Below are 20,996 nucleotides of genomic sequence, written 5' to 3'. Positions count from 1 at the left end.
GATCAGTGTTCATTGTTGATCAACAATACCATTTTTTTTTACTCCTATGTTACGATATAACTTAAAAGACAATAATGTTAAAAACTACACTAAAATAACTGGATGGTGACCATGTAACCGAAGACCATGATAATGGCCTTACAAACAGCTATATAACGGGAACGTTGTAAAATCCCTAATCCATCATTATTATAAATTGCATTTCCCATCACTCAATACTATCCAACATAAATGTATTACATCATGAAAGGTAAAATGCATTGTAAACATACATTATCATTCCCTTCAAGATTAACATGGGTTACTAGTGAAGGCATTGTACCGTTTGAAACTGACATTTAAGGGTTAAAGAGAATCCATGAGGAGGAAAATTTTTACAAAACAAATCTATGATGCAATAGGTCAAAAAGTAAAGAAGCTCAAGTCTAAGAAAATTAATCAGCATTGGTTATAAGTATAGCTGAATGAGTTCATCACTGACTACTGATGGTGTTAGAACACCTAAATCTGTAAATAGAAGAGTGAGATACTGAGGTGGTGTATAATCCCTGGCAGATCTTTCAACCTCAACCCCGGATGGTATGGGGACTCCAAAGTCGATTGGGCGTAGAGCAGGGGCTAAGTCTTTCTGGTCCAATGGATAGAGCCTTGCGAACTGCAAACCAGGATATTGACATAAGATGTAGAAATAATTTATTCCGCACTATTATTTGAGAAGGAAAAATGTTACATAAATTCCTATAATAATTACCATATATATACTCTGATTGAGTCTGACTAGCCTTATTTAGTAAGATTTCAACTCTTACCAAGGTCATTGAGCTTACCTTGTGGAATCCAAAAACATGATCTGATGCTACAAAGTTGTTGAGGACAAAATTCTATGAACTTTGGAAAAAAATAAAAGCTACTTTTCACTGTTGAATTTTAATTTTATATTTGAGAGTTCCATGGAAGTTGAGTAGCCGACTATTTTCAAAAACTGGGATCTTTTTTTTTTTTTTTGGATTGGAGTTTTTCCTTGAGGACTGGTGTTGGATTGCCAATGTGGTAATCCATTTTAGCAAAACAACCCTTAGTAAGACTTTAAATCTTACTTAGTAAGGGAAGTTTTTTTCTTCCACTGATTCGCAAGAACGTGATGGATGGAATGGTTAGTGTGATCCAGTTGGTTTTATTTATTTTTACCCCCAACATTTCCTTCACAACAGAATGCTATCAAATTATCATACATTTAATGAAAATTTTCTTCACCAAGTCATACCTTATAACTTTCAGCAGCAACGTAAACTGGTTTGTTCATGCTGTGTGCCACTAATGCAATTTGGTATGTTCCCATCATGTTGATAATACCTCCACTCTCAACCACTCCATCTGCCCCTACAAATACCATATCAACTTCATCCATTGTATAAGCCACTGCAGAATCGATCAGAAGCTTTACAGGAATGTCAAGCTTCGCAAGCTCATTGGATAATCGTAAGCCTGTTCTGTCAGGCCTTCCCTCTGCATGTTCACAAATAAGTTGTAATAGTCATGTTGAAGTGGCAGAACTATAACTTAATTAAATTGAATGGGGGAAATCTATAATCCATAGACCATAATGAAGATGTTTAGTCATAAAACCATGTTTTATTTACATAAATATTTAAATTGTAAAAAAATTAATGATTTTAGCATCTGAGTCATCTCATTTATCTGAAATGCTGTGTAAAGTGTAAACCCGTCTCTTTGTTGAGCGATACCAAAATGACTTGCCCGAGTCATTGCGGTCTTAGACAAGATTTAAAACCATGGCTCGAAATAGTTTATCAGAACACATGGTGCAGATGCAGGGGACAAAATCCACTACTTGGGTCCCACCAGTCAGATGAAACCTAAGTCAGAATCAAGCCCACCAGATAGGCACAACCATCAGATTGAAATAAGTTTTTCTAGTTCAACTGCCTTGTGACTCTTCTAAAAACCAATACATCCAAATCCGGCTTACCCATAAAAAAAGAAAACTGATAGATCAGATAGTGTAATAATCAACAATGTTCATTGATTTTCTAGATGAAACTAATCAAATGAAGGATTGCAAATCCCTGCATATTTTCCTTGGTATTCTAGCTAGCATCAATAACGAGTACAGAGGAACAGAAAACAAACCTGTGCAGAGCACTCGAAAGAGTTTCTTGTTCTGTGCTGCTGTCTTCAGAACTTCCAATACGACCCTTGAGAAGCCATGAACCAATATGGTACAACCATCGAAGATAAAATCTTGACTAAGCATCGCAATGGTTCTTCGTGCCTGAGAGGTAGCTCTTTATGATATGTTATTCATCCATAAAGTTTCATGGGTGAGAAGTACAAAATGTCATAAAACAGCAAATTAGTTACTTAATGAAATCATAACTAGGTTTTATACCTTACAAGATATCTCCCCAAACGTTTCTCCACGTTCGATCAAACGAGCCTTGGCAGCATCAAAATCCTCATACTCTAAGGCTTTGGTTCTGGTTACATACCGCATGAACAGATCACAACCAGCCGTCAAAGAGATAGAGGTTGTGTCCCACGACTGAAAGCGCAGATGAGGCCAAATATTTCACTTGATGATAGAAGCATAATAAAAACTAGTTCTGTAGTCTTTAAACTTTTAAAGTTTTGAGGAACAGCATAATAAAATCACAGTCCTTCATAGAGGAAAGTTAAATTCATCCTTCATCACATATACTTACGAAACCAAGGAATCCACTAGTTGAAGAATGGAAATACAAAGCATCATTTAAATTGGGGGAAAAGGGGGCGATAATGGTGCTGCCAAGGTTTTAAAATCACATATAGCACCAATTCATGTTATCAGAGTCATCTCAGAATTGTTCAAGACAAGTCACAGACAACTGGGCCAGTAAAGGAAAACCGTAAAGGGTGTACTGAGAAAGAAGAGTCAAGAAGCAAACAAATTAGGAAGAGAAACAGGGATGTTTCTATTGAGCATGAAGGAGTGACATGGAAAAACAGTAATTCAAGTCACAAATAATATTAAATTTTCTGGACCTATGAAACAAGAAAACTCTATTTTCTACGAGCTTGCCATGTCAGACACCTTTTGTGGTCGTGCAAGTCAAACAAGGAGACCAATTGCATTATTTAGGTTCAAATATTCATAGCAATGGTGAGATTGGTGAGGATGTGAACCACAGAATTAGTGTCGGATGGCTAAGTGAAGGTGCATTTCTATAACATTATATGGGTACATTTGAGGAAATGAATAGCACCAATAAATGAAAGACAATAGAAAAGACAAACAATTTTACAATATAACAATAAAACCTGCAATGCTTTACAGAGCTGAATGTTGGGCAGCAAGAAGCAACAATTTCATAAAGTGAGCATAGCAAAAAATGAGATGTTAAAACTGGGCCAGTAAAGGAAAACCGTAAAGGGTGTACTGAGAAAGAAGAGTCAAGAAGCAAACAAATTAGGAAGAGAAACAGGGATGTTTTCTATTGAGCATGAAGGAGTGACATGGAAAAAACAGTAATTCAAGTCACAAATAATATTAAATTTTCTGGACCTATGAAACAAGAAAACTCTATTTTCTACGAGCTTGCCATGTCAGACACCTTTTTGTGGTCGTGCAAGTCAAACAAGGAGACCAATTGCATTATTTAGGTTCAAATATTCATAGCAATGGTGAGATTGGTGAGGATGTGAACCACAGAATTAGTGTCGGATGGCTAAGTGAAGGTGCATTTCTATAACATTATATGGGTACATTTGAGGAAAATGAATAGCACCAATAAATGAAAGACAATAGAAAAGACAAACAATTTTACAATATAACAATAAAACCTGCAATGCTTTACAGAGCTGAATGTTGGGCAGCAAGAAGCAACAATTTCATAAAGTGAGCATAGCAAAAAATGAGATGTTAAAATGGGTGAATCCTAAGACTAGAAAAAAAATAATTAAAAAAAAGGGTACATCCAACGAAACGTAATAGCCCCAGTAAAAGATAAAATGAAAGAAAGACTAATTTGATAGTTTGGGCATGTGTAAAGAAGAAAACTAATATCACCAGCAAGAACGAGCAGTTTGGTTAAACTAGGAACATTCTAACAGGCAAGAAGAAGGACAAACATAAAATGGGTTTAGTAAGGAAAGAACTAAAGAGCATGCCTTGACATAAGATACAACTTCGAGATAAATTTGAATGGTGAAACTGGAATCATGTTACCAAAATCAATATTTGGAGTTTATGCACAGATGATGACGGCATAGTAACCAAAATCAGCTACTTAGTGAAAAAGTCGCATTACATCATGACATTTTCCTTCACAGATTTAATTGCGACTTTTTAATTAAGTCTCGACTTTTACGAACTTCAAGATTAAATCACAAACTTTTTTATTACAAAAGAAAAAAATAAAAGATGTCTTTGATGCACTAGTAAGAGATTATGAACTTGATAAAGATGATGGTTAGCATTTTACCAATTAAGTGTTAGATAATGAGGATGCAAATGAAGCTAACATTGATTTTTATCAATTGATGAATCTTAATTTACACTAGTGATTGTTATCTTTTTATATTTTGAACAATATAAACCTTGATTATGTTGTAGAGTAGACCTGTGGTTACTTGTTATTTAATATGGGATTTGATGATTAGTTATGGTGATTTCACATGGTATTTGATTATGTAATATGAGAACAACACCTAGTAGGAACAATAACATGGTCCTCACCTTGCTCAATTTTTTCACAATTTTATCTTATTTTTTTATTTTTTCCTTTGCCCACTTATTCCCAAACCCCAACTTTGTGACTATGAATGACGATGATAATAATGTAAGACACGAGTCGGAGTATTGGTCTTGTCGGGATTATTGTGTCGAGTACTTATTTTAACTATTGGACACCAACTATTTGTTGCATAGTCAAAACTCTAAACGTAAAAAATTTGTACACCAATAAAACATGGCAGGGGCACATGGTGGCAGGTTGTAAAACCCCGGAAATTCATAAAAATGATCAACAATGGCATAGAGTTGTGCCATATGTACTCCACAAGAAACAACGTGTCAATGCCATGGATGGCAAGTTCATATGACCATCAAAAGGACAAGGTAACTTAAACTAAAAATATCAGAAGCTGCCTTATAATTTTTTTATGAGAAGTGGATAACTCTTCTAACCCAATTACCGAATTTCACTTGATTCTAATATGATTTGAAGTTTAAACAGACACAACTCTCAAAGGTTTATAGTTCATAGTTTATTTTTCCTACTAGGTTAATTTCTTATTATCTACCAAGTAGGTTCATCACTTCAAGTAAAATAAAAAGTCCACATTTTCAGGAATTACAATGCATAAAGAAGATTTTTTTTTTTCCTGAATTTAACAATTAAAGAAAATTTAAGAAAAAAAATAAATTACAAACCCAGACTTGCTCCTGTTGCATACTAAAGACAGGTGCAAAAGACCTCAATCTTCAATTTTAAAAAAAAAAAAAAAAACACCTAAAAACAAGAACATTTCCACACAAAAACAAGTAACCTCTAAACTCTATAAAGGCAAATCTATCATAAAATAGAATTCTACAAGATTTAGAGGCATAACCCATGAGAGATCAGATTTTCAACATTAAATCTCAGAAAATTGAAACGAAAAAAAAAAAAAACAAAATCCCCTATGAAGACTGAATCAATGATTCATACCTTAAGTGAATCTGAGGCTTTCTTGAGATCAATCTCAAGCTCCATCATCGTCTTCGCTTCGCTCGACCGAATCACAGACGCCAAAGCCAAGATCGCAGCAACAGCTTCCGCCAGATCAGGCTGTTTCCTCCATCGATTAAATTCATCAATGACACTAAAAGGTTTAGCGGAGACAGAAGATCTAGATTCGTTCTCCGACGGAACATCAGAGGGATCAAAGCCGACGGCGGCCTGAGCTTGGGCAAGCCAATCGCTGGTAACGACGCCATGGTGAGCTGCTCTGGTTTGGTAGTAAGCAGAGATATTAGGGTTAGGGTTTTGGAGAGGAGGTTCAGCCATTGAAGGAGAAGATATTAGGGTTTTGGTTTTTTTCTCGTCAAGTTGATTGTCGAGAATGAACGAAGCTGATCTCCTCCACATTTATACTCCTCTCTGTCAGATAGTCAGATGAGATTTTTTTTAGTGAGAGAATGAGAGAGAGGAAAACGAACGGAAAAGGACGAATTATCCGGTCACTGGGTGGCGTATCCGTCACTAATTCCGGTTTATTTGAGGACAAATTAAAGGAGTTTTCTCGTAACGTCTTTATAACCTGTCGACGGTTTTGACTTTTAAGTGAAATCTTGGGCGGGCAATGATCCGAAATATACCCCATGCCGGAACCGATCTGATCCGAAAAAATATGAAAATTTAAAATTTCGGATCCAAACATATTTTAATATTTTATTATTATTATTCTTAATTTCATATATATATACACGTTAGCGTTCAAAACTTCTAACCCATGTTTACAAGTTGAAAAATCGTGAACCGTCCATTTTTTGTAAATTGTTTTTGATGGGTTAGAAGTTTTGGAATGGGCTGATTTTTGGTGATGACGATCTCCTCACCATAGAGATCTTCCTCACCAAAAATCAACCCATTCCAAAACTTCTAACTCATGTTTTGAAAAAAGTTTGCTAAAAAGTTTGCCCTTGAACGTGACCTATATATATATATATATATATATATATACACGTGGTCCCGTTCCCCACCCTAAGCTTTACTCTACACTTTAACAAACGTGTTTTGTCCTACATGGGTTAGAAGTTTTGGAATGAACTGATTTTTGGTGAGGATGATCTCCTCATCATCCTCACCAAAAATCAGCTCATTCCAAAACTTCTAACCCCATCAAAAATGGTTTACAAAAAATGGGCGGTTCACGATTTTTCAACTTGTAAACATGAGGTTAAAAATTGATTAGAAGATCATCCTCAGCAAAAATCATCCCATTCCCAAATTCTAACCTATGTAGGACAATACACGTTTGTTAAAGTGTAGGGTAAAGCTTCTAACTTAGGGTGTTGAATGAGCTGATTTTTGGTGAGGATGATCTCCTCACCATAGAGATCATCCTCAGCAAAAATCAGCCCATTCTAAAACTTCTAACCCATGTAGGACAAAACACGTTTGTGAAAGTGTAGGATAAACCTTAGGGTGGGGAACAGGACCCTATATATATATATATATAGAGAGAGAGAGAGAGAGAGAGAGAGAGAAAGAGAGAGAAAGAGAGAGAAATAAAATGTTTAAGTCTTTTTTTGACTTTCATCATATTTATTGTAAGAAATAGATTTTTTTTTTAATTTTATATTTAATTTTAACATTGATAATTTGAAATAAGGCATGTGTTCAAATCGGACCTGATTGATTTTGGACTAAGGATGAAATGAAACGGGTTGGATTCAGTTTACATATTTATTAATCTGTTTGGATCAGATCGAGTACATTTTAAAGAAAAATTGGATCGATATTAGAGTAGCACTGATCTGGTATTGAACCGATCTTTTGTCAACCCTTGTGGAATGTATTATTAAGCGTGACGTAATGTATTGGGGGTCTTGTTAACGTGTGCGGTAAGGATATATGTTAAAATGCAATAAATACACCTTGGGAACAAGCATCAGAGGGTACTTTGGCAAAAAAAAAATGATTTTTTTAAGGGCATGACTCTTTGTATTTGTGATTTTGACCAAGGCCGCACTTGGTACACTACGAGCGTGTTTGAATGCAAAGAAAATATTATTTGAAAAATCATTTGTTAGGTAAAATCCTTTTTGACTATTTGAACACATCATGGAAATTTCGTGAAAATTTATTTTTATTGTTTGAGTAACATTATAAAAAAAAACACAACAAAAATCATTATTTTTCTTTTTCTTTTGTGCTAACAATATAAGAAATCATGTTAAAATCATTTTTGAGAAAATTTTAAAATAATCTCTTTTATAAGTAAGATAAAAAAATTCCTTCTAATGGACAAGTTTTGATAGTATCTATAAGTACAATATTTAAAGTCATTGGACTTTAGTTTTGGCATTCAAAACCATGATCAGATACTTTAGGATTGCAGAGGACAAAATTGAATTTTAAAAAGAAAAATTCCAACAAAAAAGTTACTTTTCACTGTTGAATTTTACATTTTAATGTGGGAGTTATGTAGTTATCCATTTTCAAAACCTTAGATCAAGCACAAAGAAAATTATTTTTTGAATATTTTTTTTTATATTTGAGTTTTTCTATAAAATCTAGAGAGTTGTAGCGTTGGATTGCCAATGTGATTATCCATTTGAGCAAAACAACCCTTAATAAGGCTTAAATTGTTATTAAGTTCATAAGCAAAATGTGTTCTCATGTAAGGTATCTACATAACTACATTATACCACTCATTCAAACAATGTAGTACTTGTTTAAAACATGTCAAAAACAAGTTTGATGAGCACCCAATATGATCGTTAAAAATCCTCCGCACGGACAAATCGATTTTCCCACAATTTTATTTGATGTGTAAAACACATGAAAATACCTTTTTGTCATGGCAAATCATTTTTCACATAATTTTGTTTGCAATCAAGCACACCCTACAAATCATTCGTATGTGCAAATGTTTTGCAATGCAAATTATTACTAGTTAGCTATTGGAATTTGGAGCATCTGTTGCGAAATCATTTTAGTGTATGATTAACAAGAAGGTGGCATGTGCAAACCCACATGTATCTGAATAATTTAAAAAATTAATTAAAGGGTGGTTTTGAATAGGGGTGGTAATGGGTTGGGTCGGGTCAGGTTGTGTTCGTGTTATGTTGAGGTAAGGGTATTATGAAAATTTATCAAACCCAACCCATATATAACCTATTTAATAAAATTCTAATATTTATTGGAAAACATATGTGTCATTTCCCCCATCAAAAATAAAATATCATTAGTAAAAATATGGTCAAACAACCGTAAACTAAGTTTAATGGTGAAAAATAACTTTCTTTTAAAAAAAAAATTTTAAGTTCGTAGAATTTTTTCCTTTATAACCATGTGGTATAAAATCATGTTTTCTGAATGTCACAAGGTGATATGGTCAGAAAAATTCCTTACTAACTTAGTAAGGAAAGTGTTTTTTAATATTATTATTATTATACCTTCCAAAAAAAATTATTATTACTATTATTATTATTATTATTGGCAAAGCAAAGTATATTTCACTATCACATGAGACATAATAGCCTTATTTGGTAAGATTTTAAATCTTAATGAGAGTTATTTTACCTATATTAAGAGTCAATTAAACACTAAATACCTCTAGATTTTAATGAAAAAATGGAGTAAAAAAATAAAAATAAATAACTTATTAAGAAAAGTGTTTTTTCTTTCCTAAACTAAAACTTAACAATTTATTAATTTTAAAATATCCTAAAACACCTTTTATCTGATATAGAATTTGATATAAAAAAAGATGTAATTTAAAAATTATTAAATAATTATTAATTTTTTTTTAAATTACACGATAATAACAGAATAACTAAACATGTTTAAATAGGTTAGGCGAGTTGACACCCACTACCCAAACCCAACCCATTTAATAATTATGTTAAAAGAGTTGACACTATTATGACCCAAACCCACTAACCTCATGTCGTTTCGAGTTGTGTTCACGGGTTGTGTTGAGATTGCCACCCTTAGTTTTGAAGATTACCTAGATATTTTTGTAATTTTGAAAATTAACTAATGTAATTCTCGTTTTGTACACTATAATTCTAAAGATTTTTTTTACTAAAATGAACTTGATTATATAAAGTTTATTTTATTTATGATGGGGGTATCCAAACTTACATCCCATTGGTGAGATCGAAAGAGTTAGAGCCAAAGGCTGGGCCAAGGTGTGTGGGTCTCTTCCCCGGGCACATGCAACGCCCACACATTACACGCATCGAGTAAGTGAGGGTGCACCCTCGTGGGTCATCCCGAGAAATTAATGCTCATACTGGGTATCGAACTCACAACTTACGGACTTTCACTGCTTGTAAGTTTAAATGTTAAGATAAAGATTTTTTTGGAATCCAAATTCAAATGTCCAATCACTTCTACTCCGCCTTCTTTCATTATAATAGTGAAGATTCTTGCAATGCAAAATTTGTTACACTAATTTCTAGTTAAAATAAACTGTGAGAATAATTTTAACTTACTTGATCTTATCAAAAGAATTTATTAAAATTTCTAAAATACCCTCAATACTTAGTTGCATTAATATATCCATGAATTTGTAAAAATAAAAATAAAAAATAAAAAACATTATCAGAGGTATAGTAACCTACAGAATAAATTTTTTATTTTTATTTTACATCCTTCATCCAAGGAGCTATTAAAATTATAAAAATAACTTTAGTACTTGTACAATAACATGGATATTATAAAATAAAATAAAATAAAAAATCTTCATGACTAGAGACATTTTGTAATAACATTAATGAGGGGTATTTTTATAAGTTTTTATTGCAAATAAATGTATCTTTGATGAGATGTATTTTAGCAAATTCATATTGTAGAAAGTACTTAGAAGACTACTTTTGTAATTTAAACATTTATTTGATGAGAGTTACTTTCTAATTTTAATATGCAATTTAATGCATCTTTGATCAGGTATATTTTCATGAATTAGAATACATATTACTGTAACAAGTAGAAAGAGTATGTTTGAAATTGGATTAATATTTTTGAAAATGGGTATTTTAAAATAAAATGCATGCATATATGTAGGACTCTTTTACAAATGATTTGTGAAACTTTGTGTGCCACAAATCATTTCCTGACATTTCTTAAGAATTTTGGTGATCTACGTAAATTTTTTGCAATGAATCATTTACATTTTGTAACGAAACACCCAAAAAATTGATTTTAGAAAATTATTTGCAACATAACAACCATAGCCTAAGATCAAACCAAAATCCTAAAGTAATGATTGATAGGAAATAAATTTAAAGTACAATTTTAAAAATAAAAAACTAAAGACCAAAAATCTAAACGACAATTTAGGAAGATGATCAGAAGACTTCATTTATTGCAACTCAAATTTCGAGGAGTGGATACAGTATCCTTCATGAACAAGATGAGATACCTCAGATCTCGATGGTGTGGGCCCAGTGATGATGACTGTCAAATATGATATAGGGTCAATTTAAATATTTTCCATTTAAAGACTTGAAATAAAATACCTTGAAAAATAAAAATAATAGACTACCTAAATTATTTACTTGTTAGAAACTTGGGATGTGTTGATTTCACGACAAAAGCGGCCGTCATCAAGTCAGACATGTGTTGTATAATTTCATATTAAAAGGGCAAGAAAGAAAATTAAATATATGTTACTCCCGAAACTTTAGCTATTTAAAAAAAAAATATAATAGTTATGAACAATTTTTATTATTAAATAAAATGAAAAATATATAATAATCCTTATATCTCATAATCATTTTATGGGCCTTATCACATCCAAGGAGGGCCCATCAAGTCAAGATCATCATCAACAAAGTCTTATCTCAAAGAAGAAGCATTATCCTAAAAAAATATTATAAGTCCACTAATGGGTCTTGATCATGGTTGTTGCAGCCCCTCTGTATGGCATGCAAGAAAAAAATAATATTGGAATTATTTCTATATCTGCCTTAAACAGAAGTGCTTTTTAATGAATCATTTCTCTTTAAATTACTTCTATAAGAATTGGAATTGTGAATCTTGATTGTTTAGTCACAATGTTCAAAAAGTGTTTTTTTTGGTCTTTCAAACTTATGTTCTGTTTACTCCATTTGGATTCCTGCACAAGTCAAAATCTTTGAACCCACTTTTATTGGGAATCTGGAAGTTGAGTCCATAACAAACAAGATTTTGACTTCCAAAGGCGCTTTTGAGTGTGTGGGAAGCAAAATTCCTTCCCACAGCGACTGCTCCGAAATCCAAATTCAACCTTATTTGCTTCTTTTTTATGGTGCTAATTTTGTCACACCCAATCAGCCGATCTTGGGCTTAAAGATGAGCAGCTGGAGTTGTGCTCCTGTTAGGCACATCGAGCGTAAATTCATTTTTGGTTGAGCTTTCTAAACCTCGGTCTAGGCTCGCGATGCCCAACCCAAACCTGAATGAATTGCACACCTATGGATTCATACATTTTTAGGAAAATTTAAGAGAAGATCTAGTTTGGACTATATAGGAAACAAATTGATGGGTTTTAAGCATTAAGGATGATTTATGCTATTTGTATAATCTGATCCACAATAATTAATATGAACTTCTAGGACATCACAGTTAATAACGGACTTCACTTCAAGGTTTTAAGTAAATTTTTGTAATACAACAATAACAAAGCCTTCTCTGATCCTAAAGATTTGGCTCTATTCCACTTTGTACAAACTCAAGTCTTTCTGTCTTTAACTTAATTTGCCTAAAATAACAAAATTGGCATGATTCTCATGCTCTTTCTTTGCTACATAATACGGTTCAATTGGTGTTCCACTTTAAGCCTTCAATTCGAGGAAGGGAAGGATGATGCCATGTATACATGAGAGAGCTGTTTTTTAGTATAGCTTGAGAGAAGATTCATCACAATTTATGATTGATCAGACCGTACACAACAACAAGGCCCATGATAAGTGAGTGATCGACATCGGGCTCCACCACCAATGTCATAACATCATCTCCCAATTCAACTCCTGAGGTTGTTTGCTTTTGTTTTACCTGTTTGAGCAAAAAAAATTGTAACAAAAATCAGAACCATAGACCAATATTAGAACATAATATCGTCATATTTGGTATAGAATTGTCGTTGTAACCAAACACCTCTCATGACTTATTAACAAGGAAATGATACTGATCTTAACTTTAAGAAAGTAAAGAAAATAATCTTGCAAGCTGACTTGCTAGCCAATCTTTCTATCTTATAGTAAATGGGTTCATTTTTATTCCACCCCACAGTAACCTCACATGGTGAATTATTCCCCTTCAAAAGCTTGCAAGGCTTTCTAACTTGAAACCATGGCTTCTCCTTCTTTAGTGTGGAACTATAGCCCTCCCATCGTCCAAAAAGTCTAAGTTTCTACATAAATATAAATGGTAAATCAATGTCAATTTCCAATAATATCCACACATATAATAGTGCTCATAACATGTACACTACTAATATTTTCTTACCTTTCTAAGAATGGTAAATAGAACTTTGCCTTTGAGATCCATGAGATAAACTTCGTCACTACATTTGCAGTCGTAATTGTCGATACGATATATGATCTCACCATTTGAATTGAAAACGGTGCAACCGTTTCCATTCATTACTAATGATTTCATCCATATAGTGAAAACTTCTCTACTAGAAGTTATGTAGTCAGAAGAAGGCGATGAAGAAGAAGAAAGGGTAGACCAAGGATGAACTTTCGCCATTGATTAGAAAGTTGGGTTTGTGAGTTAGGGAGAGTGTACTTGAGCTTTTAAATGCTTCAAGACCCCTTTTATTTGGGAACTTAATTTTTTGCTAAGTAGATGAGAACTTAATATATTATTATGAGGGGAAGCCAAATGCATTAATTATCACTTTTTATGTGATAGGATTTGTTTATGTTGGTCTTGAGGAATCAATCACGTTTAAGGAATGGGGTTTGAAGAGGAAAAACTTATAGATTATTAGTTAAAGTAGAGGATGAGAGAGTTTGCTTAGTTATAATAACCATTTAGACATGTTGTTGACTAGTTCCTTGAGATTGAAACTATATGTATTAAAAAAAAAAAATAGAGAGAAAGAGAGAGAGTACCAACCGTTTTTTTTTAAATTATTTAGATTATTAAGAGCATGAAGATACATGTCATGTAGACATCTAAACAATAATGATTTTGATTATTAATTTCATAACTAAGCCTTATCTTCTAACGCAACTACGTGGCACATTCTGTCACGATGTTGCGCAGCAAATAACTGAATGAGGACATGAATTCAAAGATGGAATCATGCAATGTTCTTACTGCCTTGTGATACCTTCTCTTACTGTTTAGTGCCACAACATATACTTCAGATTCGCAAATTAGCATGTTTGACATTTAGGTCATTTTACGTTGGTCTCTCGGACAAAACCTAGTTCAAGGGGGGCATGTCATTAGTTTGAAAAATAAAGTGGGGATTGTCTATGATATTGATTAAAATGAGGAGGGGTAGTCTAAAAAATTAGAGGGGCAGTTGCCCCTCGACCTACTCCGCCTGTAAAATAACTTTTCATTGAATCATGGCTATGAAAATTGTGATTATGACATTGATCGTTTGGTGATAGTATTTAGAAAGTGGTTTTTGGGGTTTAGAAATTGTTCAAAGTTTCAGAAAATATAACAAATATAGATTAGATTGTGTTTTTATATACCATATATAATACCCCTCACAACATCAGATTCCTAAAATTAATTATAATATAGAAAAAAAGTGATTTACGATGCTTTAAGGAATTGTTTTTGGGCTTATAGTCGATGCCGTCGAGCACATGATTCTTTTTATAACAACTTTTTATTTGTTCAATAAAGTAGAATTTTTTTTTTTTACATATATATTTAGGTCATTAGAGATTAACCTCTAATGACTTTTTTTTTTAAAAAAAAAACTCTAGGCCAAATTCTTTCTTCTTTTTCTTTTTCTTTTTATTTTTTTTTTCTTAGAGTATGTTTGATTGCACATGGAAAATAGGGTGGAAAATCAATTTCCATGGAAAATGACATTTTTCAAGTGTTTGATTGCACATGGAAATGGAAATTCATTTTCCACCCCATTCAAAAAGTCCACTAAATCATGGATTTCACTTTCCTACTCATATGGGTGGGAAAATGAAATCCACGCATATTTTCCATCCTCAATTCTTCCCTACCACCACCACCATTACACTAACCTCGTCGTCGTCGTCATCGCCGTCGTCACCATCGCCGTCGCCATCGGCTCCGTCTCCGACCACCTTCTCTCTCTCTATTCTTCTTCCTCTTCTTCTCCATCCCTCACCTCCTCCGCCACCACCACCACGACATTCTCCCCCCATCTTCCTCACTTACTTCCGTCTCCTCCATCGTCGCCGTCATCGCCGTCGCCGCCGCCGCCACCTTCATTGCCACATCCTCCCCCCTCCCTCTTCCTCGTCATCTTCTTCTTCCTCTCCCTCTCCTCTCATCTTTTTCCTCCTTCTCCTCTTCTTCTTTTTTCTCATATTTTTCTATGATTTTATCCAAGTGAAATCAAACAATGGAATTTGATTTTCCAACCCTACCTATTTTCCACAACTAATTTTTCATGGATTTCAAATTCCATGGAAAGTGACTTTCCATGCAATCAAACATACCCTTAGTGTTTTGTTAACCACCACTTATCAAATTAATAACGTGTGGGTTGGTTATAGTGTAATATGATGTTTGGCTATTAATTAATTTGAATACTTGGAGGGGTGCACTTTCTAGGTGAAAAAGTAATGGAAATGCATTTTAAACGTGAAACTTTGGCTGGCCGGCACGTACCAATTACCCTAACACGTGTTCATCTTTTAAATGTAACCACTTTTATATGATGGAGCATATAAGGATTTGGAGGTGTGATTTGGGGAGCAAACCCAGTTGCCCTCACCATCTCAACTAACCCCTTATAATATAGTCCACAAACAACCACGTTTCCTAGAGTTCTAAATGATTTTCTAAGAATTCATTTTTGCCAAAAAGTGATTTTGCAAAGACAATATTTTCTTCGTGTTTGATTGATTTTTACTCTCATTCAAAAATATAGTAAAGATATTTGTTAGATTTTACAAATCATAATTACATTATGGGCCATGTTCCATTCAAGATGTCTAAGATATTTGATTAGTTTCATAAGATCATCATCATTTTCAAAGCCTTGTCATCCTAAAAATTATTATAAATCCACTATTGGGATTGGAAGGATCTGTTGCAGATAATGCTCATTTGATGAATTTTTGCTTAAAAAATGAAGTACTTCTAAATTAGAGAGGTTCTATTGGCACCCACACTTTTACTTATTACACCCCAATTAGAGATTAAAACACACCATTCAAACATTATAAAGGTTTGACTCGAATTATTATCTCAACATTATAACACTCCTTCAAACAATTTCAATAGTTGTTTACAATTATGATTAGTAGGCTCATATAAATCTAGCAAAGCAAAAAAAGAAAAAAGAGAGAGTTTCTATTGGCACCCCAACTTTTACTTATTCTCAATCATTCATTTATTTTTAATTCGAGTGTAATAAGTAATTGTTGGGGTGCCAATAGCAGATTTTTTAAATTATCATACATTTTAGCGCATCGTTTTATCATTAATCTATTCAAAAAGAGCATTTTGACGTCAAAGCAGCCACGGCTTTTAAACCACTTTTGTTGGAATCTGGAAGTTTATTGCATAATGAACAAGAATTTGACTTCCAAAAGCACTTTGGATGATGCAGGAAGCAAAATTCCATTCCACAAAGACTGCTCCAAACCCAATCTTAGCTGTGTTTGTAAATGTAATTGTCATAAAATTTCCTTATCTGTTAAGACTTCTTTTCTACTGCTTGCAAATCAAAGTTATCCTGTTTCTCTCTTGTACTGGCAGACCGACTCTGCATCCAAACATCCCTTAATTAGGTCTAATTTGAAAAGGATTCCACGATCAATTTATGGTTCAAATATCCTCATTTATACAAAGATTATTAACAAAAACTTCATTTTCTGTGCTAATTCTGTCACCCAACCTAACTAACCCAATTAGTACTGGGCTCTTAAGTTGTTCTCATATTGGGCACATCGAGCCTAGTTTCGAGTTGCCTAAACATTGGGTTAGGCTTGTGTTTAGTTCCCTTTACCCGATAGTGTTGCAAACCTATTGATTCATACATTTTTAGGAGAAATTTAAGAGAAGATGAGATTTGGACTATGAAATAAATTGATTGGTTTCAAGCATTTAGTGTGTGATTCAAAAGAAGCATTTCTATATTCCTTGTGCTATTTGTAAACCTGACCCACATTAATATGTACATATTTCAAGTTACAACAAATAAAAGGCCTTCACTTAAGGGATTTAACTTGATTTTCGTACAACAACAACAACAACAACAAAACCTTATCGCAAAGATTTAGGGTCGGCTAAACGAATCACATTCGTCGATTCCACTATGTAAAAATTTTCATGATCCACGTGCTGTTCCTCCTTGTCATGGTTGCATGCGTGCTACATAAAATATGGTTCTATTCGCATTCTTCTTAAGCCTTCGATTCAAGGAAGGGAAGGCTGATGCCATGTACCCATGAGAGAGCTTCTTTGGGGTATAGATTTTGAGAAGATTTCATCACAATTTACGATTGATCATGCCGTACACAACGACAAGTCCCATAATAAGTGAGTGATCGACATGGGGCTCCACCACCAATGTCAGAACATCATCTCCCAATGCAACTCCTGAGGTTGTTTGCTTCAATTTTACCTGTTTAGAGTAAAAGATTTGTAACTAAAATCAGAACCATAGATTTGATGATAAATGTTCCACTTAAGAGTGAATAATTTTACATTGTACTCACGACTAGAACTAGTCTATTCAGTACAGAATTGTAGCAATAACCAAACACTCACGACTAGAACTAGTCTATTCAGTACAGAATTGTAGCAATAACCAAACACTCCTCATGCCTTATCAACAAAGAAATGAGCCTAATCTTAGCTTTAAGAAAGTAAAAGAAGATATTATTGTCTTAATTACCTCTGCAACAAGTCCACCTTCTTTGTCAACAATCTTGCAAGCTGACTTGGCACTCAATCTTTCTATTTGATAGTAAATGGGTTCATTTTTATCCCACCCCACAGTAACCTCACAAGGTGAAGTATTCCTCTTCAAAATCTTACAAGGTTTTCTAACTTGAAACCATGGCTTCTCCTTCTTTAGCTTTGAATTAATCAATTTATAGCCCTCCCATCGTCCGAATAGTCTAAATTTCTACATGAAAAATAAATTAATGTCAATCTCAAATAATATCTACAAATAATGGTGCTCATAAGTACACTTGTTACCTTTCTAAGTATGGTTAATAGAACTTCGCCTTTGAGATCCATAAGATAAACTTCGTTGCTACATTTACAATGGTAGTTGTCGATACGATAAATGATCTCACCATTTGAATTGAAAACGGTGCAACCGTTTCCATTCATTACTAATGATTTCATCCATATAGTAAAAGCTTCTCTTCTAGAAGTTACGTAACCCAAAGACGAAGAACAAGTAAGACTAGTCTTAGGATGAATTTTCGCCATTTGTTGGAAAGTTGGTTTGTGAATCAGGGAGGGAGTGTGCTTGGGCTTTTAAATAATTCAACCCCTTAATGGATTTATTAATATTATGTGGGGAAAGGTGAATTTATTAAATTATATCTTCTTTATGTGCGATTGGATTTGTTTATGTTGGTCTTGTTGAATCAATCACATTTAAAATATGGTCTTTTAAAGATGAAAATACATGGTACATGAGAAAGTCTGCTTATAACATATATGTTATTAACCAGTTCCTCGGGATTGAAATTATACACAAAAAAAAGGAAAGAAAAATAGAGAGCTACCAACCCATTTTAATACCTAAATAAAGTAATATTTAGAGCATGAAGATGTCATGTAGACATCCATAATGAATTAAGTTAAATATTTCACTAAGCCTTATCTCTTGATGCGAGTACGTGGCACATTGTGTCACAATGTGTCGGCGCATCAAGTATAATGAATGTTGACATGATTTGTAGTTTATTCTCTTACTGTTTAATGTCACAAGTTATACTTCATATTCCAAATTAGAATCATTAAAACTATAACAGTTAAAAGATGTTAACTAAGCTCAGATCCCTAGAATCACAGAGAAGATCCAAGGATTAAGTGTAATTTTATCAAATTTATGAAAAAAAGGAAAGAGTTTGATAGCAAAAGAGAAACCTTAAAGGTATAATTATATTTGAAATTAATTGATTCCGATTGAATTATTTTATAATTTTAATTTAGATATAAGAGACTCTTTGGCATATACCACATAGATGACCAATAATAATATTTTTAGTCTCAAATATAAAATTTGTTTGCACCGTCCACATTCCTATATATAAAAATGGCAAAAGCGGATTGGCAACTTAAGCTAATTTGACTCTCAAAATTAATTATTATAGTATAAATAAAAAACAATTTGCAATGCTAAAAAATAATTTTTGGACTTCAAGGACGGCAAATCATCATTAGTTATATTGTTATTTGTCTTAAATGGAAAAAAGGGTGTATTTTTAGATAGGAAAAGAAGCTTTATTGATTATTTTCTCATAATAAGCTAAATTCTTCCTTCTTGTCTTCTATATTCTATATTCTATATTCTATATTCTTTATTCTTTGGGTTAGTGTTCAGTTAAGTAACACATCCAAATGAAGGGGTTGAATATATTGTTTAAAAAAGATGGGTGGACTGTAATGGTTAATTTGAATACTTGGAGGGGTGCACTTTACAGGTAGAAGCCACGTGGAAATCCACTTGTGAAAGTGAAATTTCATTACTTTACTATATTAAATTATTAATGGGTTAATAGTGGGAGGAAATTGATGGAAATAAAATGCAACTTGTTATTATTATGGTTAATGTTTAATGATGGTAACATGGTGAACCTATTATTTTCATTTTCTCCCCTCCGAAAGATTGATCGATCATGTCAAGGGTGGAGTGAGGATTTTGTCTACATCGAGCCTTTGTCCCTTATAAATTTGAATAAATTTTGTAGAGGTAATAATGGCGAATTTTTTTTCCTACAACCATTATTTATCATAGTAACCTCATAAATCCTTATAAATTTTAAAAATTCTTGTGAGGACAAATGTCCTTGGATCATGTGGTCTTTCACGTATTCACAAATAATCAAGTTTCAAAGTGATTCCCGTAAGTTCTGAGTTTGATATCTAATATGAGCATTAATTCTCCAAGAACCAACCCGTGAGGGTGCACTCTCACTTATCTGGTGTGTGTGATATGCGAGTGTTGTTTGTGCCCCGGAACTAATCCTTAAACAAGATCATGGTGTATAGAGTTGGCAAAACCCAAATACAAGGCTGATCTACTATCTAGAGGGATACTGATTATCCAAAAATAATAATAATAATAAAAAAATAAAAAAAATTCAAAGTGATTATTTGAAAGTTCATATTAAAAATGATTTATGAACGATGGCCTATGACCGAAGTTGAATCCTGGAAAAACCTTGAATCCATGCTTAAAAGAATTTAATCCAATTGAAATTTTGAATATTGAATTGATATATTTAAGCATTATCCAACTTCATAGAACTTACAACAGCTCAAATTTCCCTCAAACGATAATAAATGGCTTATACAAGGTTACTAGATGTAATGGCACGCATACATAATAAGATTCAATAAAAATTGATGGGTGAAAAGCGCATCAAAGGTATCATTTTTGTCATATTGGTTCTATGGAGACTTTTGAGGATAAGATGGACCCACTAAAGAATTTTTAAAGAGAAGTGTAAGTATATAAGACAATAGTGTTTATTATTGAATTATATTAAATATATAAGATAAAGATTTACATCGCATCAGCCAATTGAAGGATGGATCACCAATTTTTAGGATAAAACTTCGATTTTGATGAGGATTAGGAAGCTTGAGGGCCATTTAGATAATGGATTTTGTTAACATGCCCTAAGGGCACTCGTTAAAGTTGATTAAATACGTCTTGGGATCTGATTTTTGTACCAAACTGCCATAAAAAAAATATATTATTTTTTTATCAAAAATACCCCTGTGTGCTTATTCCCAAGGTTTATTTATTATACTTTAACAAGTGCCCATGTTAATAAGACCTTTTTAGATAATTAATAACCGTCATGGAAGGACATCACATCTAAGAAGGAAAGTTATGGGAGGTTTGAATGAGTGGGTGTCTAC

At 33.1% G+C, this 20,996-nt stretch overlaps 3 protein-coding genes across 3 annotated transcripts; all 3 read right to left on the bottom strand.

The window, feature by feature from the left end:
- Window positions 1–256: 256 nt before the first annotated feature.
- On the bottom strand, window positions 257–6,298 carry LOC147410246 (uncharacterized). The gene is made up of 5 exons (XM_086433116.1): window positions 5,709–6,298; window positions 2,411–2,563; window positions 2,152–2,293; window positions 1,265–1,506; window positions 257–655 (listed from the first exon to the last, which is right to left on the bottom strand). Exons 1-5 carry the CDS (start codon window positions 6,126–6,128, stop codon window positions 449–451), a joined length of 1,164 nt encoding a protein of 387 aa, XP_086289242.1. The 5' UTR covers window positions 6,129–6,298; the 3' UTR covers window positions 257–448.
- A 6,316-nt stretch (window positions 6,299–12,614) lies between these two features.
- LOC147410245 (protein LURP-one-related 11-like) lies at window positions 12,615–13,448 on the bottom strand. Its single transcript, XM_086433138.1, has 3 exons — window positions 13,203–13,448; window positions 12,883–13,107; window positions 12,615–12,749 (listed from the first exon to the last, which is right to left on the bottom strand). Exons 1-3 carry the CDS (start codon window positions 13,446–13,448, stop codon window positions 12,615–12,617), a joined length of 606 nt encoding a protein of 201 aa, XP_086289264.1.
- A 3,676-nt stretch (window positions 13,449–17,124) lies between these two features.
- On the bottom strand, window positions 17,125–18,326 carry LOC147410244 (protein LURP-one-related 11-like). Its single transcript, XM_086433127.1, has 3 exons — window positions 18,087–18,326; window positions 17,779–18,012; window positions 17,125–17,505 (listed from the first exon to the last, which is right to left on the bottom strand). Exons 1-3 carry the CDS (start codon window positions 18,324–18,326, stop codon window positions 17,371–17,373), a joined length of 609 nt encoding a protein of 202 aa, XP_086289253.1. The 3' UTR covers window positions 17,125–17,370.
- Window positions 18,327–20,996: the final 2,670 nt, after the last annotated feature.

Source organism: Akebia trifoliata, chromosome 1, assembly GCF_017979445.1.
Source record: "Akebia trifoliata isolate Shusen 1 chromosome 1, ASM1797944v1, whole genome shotgun sequence".
NCBI classification, from domain to species: domain Eukaryota; kingdom Viridiplantae; phylum Streptophyta; class Magnoliopsida; order Ranunculales; family Lardizabalaceae; genus Akebia; species Akebia trifoliata.
This window is presented reverse-complemented; position numbering and strand designations above follow the sequence as displayed.